At 23.1% G+C, this 4,536-nt stretch overlaps 2 protein-coding genes across 2 annotated transcripts in view; both read right to left on the minus strand.

Annotated features, from left to right (window-relative positions):
- Nucleotides 1–3,123, minus strand: part of LOC116186882 (odorant receptor 13a-like) — a 4,238-nt gene extending 1,115 nt beyond the window's left edge. Inside the window, exons 1-5 of the mRNA XM_031515442.1 lie at nucleotides 2,560–3,123; nucleotides 1,933–2,185; nucleotides 1,069–1,172; nucleotides 488–814; nucleotides 1–66 (exon numbers count right to left, since the gene is read on the minus strand). Of these exons, the coding sequence (XP_031371302.1) occupies nucleotides 1–66; nucleotides 488–814; nucleotides 1,069–1,172; nucleotides 1,933–2,185; nucleotides 2,560–2,751 (942 nt within the window). The 5' untranslated portion in view covers nucleotides 2,752–3,123. The remainder of the gene's footprint in view (nucleotides 67–487; nucleotides 815–1,068; nucleotides 1,173–1,932; nucleotides 2,186–2,559) is intronic.
- A 432-nt stretch (nucleotides 3,124–3,555) lies between these two features.
- LOC102671694 (odorant receptor 4-like) overlaps nucleotides 3,556–4,536 on the minus strand; it is a 3,791-nt gene continuing 2,810 nt past the window's right edge. The window contains exons 6-7 of the mRNA XM_031515441.1: nucleotides 4,329–4,536; nucleotides 3,556–3,779 (exon numbers count right to left, since the gene is read on the minus strand). The exon at nucleotides 4,329–4,536 is cut by the window's right edge and continues 2 nt beyond it. Of these exons, the coding sequence (XP_031371301.1) occupies nucleotides 3,711–3,779; nucleotides 4,329–4,536 (277 nt within the window). The 3' untranslated portion in view covers nucleotides 3,556–3,710. The remainder of the gene's footprint in view (nucleotides 3,780–4,328) is intronic.

The raw sequence follows: 4,536 nt of genomic DNA on the forward strand, positions 1-4,536 counted from the left end.
TAATAAAAACGTCGAGCCACTTAACAGAAATACGAAAATGAAACGTCTGGCAAAAGAAGCGGTAGCCTAAAAGAAGAAAATATTTAAAGAAATATATTTTTTCCATATGTAAAATATAATTATGGAAAATATAAAAAATATATAAAATCTAAAGATATTTATTGCATAGAGAAAAAAATCAAATAAGGATATTACGAATATAGTACTAATACATTTTCAAAAATTTTCTTTTTTTCTAAATTTTTTAATATAAACTTAAATTAGTCTGTTAAGTTTTGATTGTTGTTTATACATATTTAATGGAATGAAATAATTTTTTCCACGAATCTTTAGAAACAATTCAATTGCATATAAAATGTAATATATTAAACATTTTAAATATTTTCTTAAATTTTACATGAATTTAATTATTTATGTTTTTTCTATCGATAATTATTAAAGAATTTTCGAATATTTGATGATAATGAAATAATCTTAGAATACTAACCACTAAAACTTGATATCCAAATAAGCAAATTAATATACTATATACCAACATTTCTCCAAACGCAATCCTGGTATACACGTTCTCAAGATTTTGATAGAAATCGATCAATGCCTGATGATGTCTTACGCATTTCCTAAATTTCTCGTAAAATTCGGGCATTCGATTTGTCAATATCGAATCCTTTCTATATATCTCACATTCTATGTCACATAATTTCGTAAGCCTGTACTGAAGTATGCGAAATTGCCCTGCCAAGTGTACAGCCATGATGCAGAAAATATTGTCGAAACAAAAACTGGCGATTCCAATGTAATATACACACATTGCCTTGTAAAAAAAAATGAAAATTATTTTCTCTGTGTTACAAGAATGAAAAAAGAAAATTGGTACAGATATTTATTTAACACTATTCGAAATATTATAAACTATTGATAGGATCATAATTTCATCGAAAATTTATTATTTGAAAGAGATGTAAAGAAGATTTAAATTTATTATTAATGAAAATAAATATTTTAGAAATTATTTAATTATTTATTTGATCACTAAACGAGAAATAAAAATATATAATTTTAAATTACTTGTATAAGAAACATTATTTCGTAATAAGGAGTCTTTGATAATGGTAAATTTATCCACATATTGAACGGAAGCATTCTCTCGGATTCATTGTTTCCACTTTGTGCTGTAACAAATTTATAAACCGTTTGCTTTTTTCTATAGGATGGGAAAATCAATTCTAGAGGCTAAAAAAATTACAAATCAAAAGTATATAAAAATTTTGTTAAAAAAAAGGCTTATTTACTAATTTATAATCAATTTATGTTTTTATTAATTAAAGTAAAATAGAAATAGAGTAAGATAGCGTGACAGAGACAGAGAAATCTTGTTCCACTTCCGTCTTGCTTCGTATAACGTAGGACACTGACGCATGACGTGAACACTCTTTCTACTCCTCGGTTTTCTCCTGTATTTTGAACATTATTTACACTTATTCTAACACTTTCAATTCAAAATAAATAAGTTTCGATCGACATTTTGGGATATTTGTTTTTATTTCTAAAATCGATCTTCCAATAGTGTCCCATGAATGTATTATTATTCTTTATATTAATTGTTCATAAAAATTAAATCTATATTAAGTGTAGATAAAAATTTTATTCAAAATTAATTAAATTATCTAAAAATAAGGAAAAAATTTTTCCAATATACTTTCAAATTTTCTATTATTTCCTATTATCAAAATTTTTTTAGAATAATGAAATATTTTAAAAATAATAATTAAAAATTTATTTATTATATATAACAAAAATTAATAAATTTTATAATATCGTTGCATTATTTTTTAAATTAATAAAATTTATTTAATAAAATGATATAATAATTTGTTATTTACTTTTTTCCTGGAATATATAAAATTTATTAATTTTAATTATTTAACCTACCAATGAATGGTATTATTAGATAAGATATCATAGCGCATATGACCATGGTGGTAAGAGATGAGACGAAAAAAATGCATGTCTTTCTGCAATCGTCCAAAATTTCTTTTTCACGATAATCGTAGTTGACGCTCCAGAAATTTTGTTGCATGTACACAATTAGATTTAAAAATTTTCCTTTATATATTAATATGATACATATTTTTATTAAAGCCATTATCATAGTTATGTTATTCGTTATAGAATAAAGAATATCCTAAAAATGAATTGTTTTTAAATGAATAATTATATAAATAAATTATATAATAGCAGACTGATATTATATTGTAATTTATTAATTATTCAAACGATTTAAATATTTTTTCTTATTCTTTTATTAAATTCTTTGTAAAATGCTAATTATTATTATTATTCAAAATTCATTAATAACTTTATTATAAATTTTCTCTTTTTAAAATTTTTCTTACTTAAAAATAAAAATAAAAAAATTTCCTTCTAAGATCCTTTTAAGTATCAATTTTCTATTCTTAAATTTTAAAAAATTAAAATTCTTTATACAATAATCTAAAATTTCTCAAATTTTGTTCATTTTATCCATCACATTTTATCTAAAAAATTGAATATACTCACGCCGTTGTACAACAATGTAAAATACAAATCTCTGCCATTGATGACTATACCAGACAACAAGATCCAAGTTGTATTGATAAGCAACATCTTGATCTGACGTTGTTCACTAGGATTATCAGACATCCATACTCCAACATTCTTTAAGAAAAATGTCGACAAGTTCATCGATATATCCTGGCTTTCCGTTTGCATGATGACTGATCAACGTACTTTTCATATATCGTCCCACGCGTAACATTAAACGAGTATAAACCATGATAATAATTAATAATTTAATAGGGATTGATAACTTGTCAATTCCTTTTATTTTCATCGTTCTTGAATGCACGGTTTGTATTTGTCTCATTTCTTGTTCCTTTCTTTTCGACGAAAACATCCCAAATGATACGAAGTCAAGAGAAATGATTGTCACACTTTATGTTGTATTATTAATGAGACACGTAACATGAATTATAGCGCTGTGAAGTATAGTTGAAACCTTTTGATTGTGAGCTATGTGAGTAGCTATGGTAGTAACATGTTAGATATTGTTCGGATTTTATAGAAAGGTAATGATGAAGTGGAATATTATTGGAATTTTTGTTGCTGCAAGGTAGAAGAAGGTAGAAAAAGTAAATGTGAAAATTATTATTTTATATTATATTATATCTGTTGAAAAAGAATTGTAAGTAAGAGTTTATTAGATAAATTGAATAATTGTATTTTTTTATTTTATTGAACAATAATATGAAATATGTGTTTTCTTTTACTTGTTAAATATAATTATCTATTTAAATGTATAGTCGTAATGATATTTAATTAAGTTAGTAAATTATTAATTAAATAAATAAAAATTTAATAGTTAATAAGTAAATTTGTTTCTTTCTGGAAAATTATTGATTATTGATTAATTGATTAGTACATATTTTTCCATTATTAACATTAATCATAGTTAACATTATTTATTTATATCTTTTATTTGAAAAAAAATATGTATTTTCATAAAAAATCCGCAGTTTAATAGTGATTATGTTATTTACCATTTCAAAAAATTATCCTACTATCTTTACTCTTTTTTTAATGGTCCTCAATATGAAACATTTAATCTGAAGTTTAATATTTAGATTAATAAAGTAATTTGAAGAATAGTTTGTTAATGAATCGTTGAAAATTTATGAGTTATTTGCATTTTCTACGCGATTACTCAGTAATGTGAAATACGATAGTGCTGTACTTAAAATCTGTAAAAAAAAGACAAAAATTTATTAATATTTTAAAATTTCGCTTTGATTAAAGATAACCCATGTTCAGTGATTCTTAAACTTATGTTTTATATAATTTTGGAGATTTAGTGACAATTAATGACCCAAATTTTTAAATGTTTTTTTAAATATAAATTTTTTTCTATTGTTATTATAACGAATATAATACAAATATTATACACTCTTAATAATTTTTTTTTTTACAATAAACTGTTAATATTTTGCATTATGTTACTGCAATAAATATTTCAATAAATTAATATATAAATTCAAAAAAAATATATATATTGTGAAAAGTATTTACGAATTTTTGAAGTTTAAGAATCATTTTATTTTATATTGAATTTAAATTTTATAAATTAATATATAGGATTATAATTATCATTCATCATTAACAATTGACTATTATTTTAAATTATTATTTGATATATATCAATTATACCACTTGAGATAATAAAATAATAAATTGAGACTTTTGATGATGCAAAAATGCATTCAATACTATATATAGACTAGAATTATACCTACTTTAGTACATGTTTCTAACGATACAGGAAAAAATCCATTCGCGGTCAGACAACAAACTCTTCTAGATCGCCTTATTACAATCATCAAATCCTTTCGAAATATTTTTCCAAATTTATCCATTGGCATAATCGTCCACAATACTGAGTAAGCTCCTATAGCAACGTTATCACTGTGCTCTATCACACCGTTGCAGCTGTAGGTGACCATA

The sequence above is a fragment of the Apis dorsata genome, unplaced genomic scaffold (assembly GCF_000469605.1).
Source record: "Apis dorsata unplaced genomic scaffold, Apis dorsata 1.3 scaffold_69, whole genome shotgun sequence".
NCBI classification, from domain to species: Eukaryota; Metazoa; Arthropoda; class Insecta; order Hymenoptera; family Apidae; genus Apis; species Apis dorsata.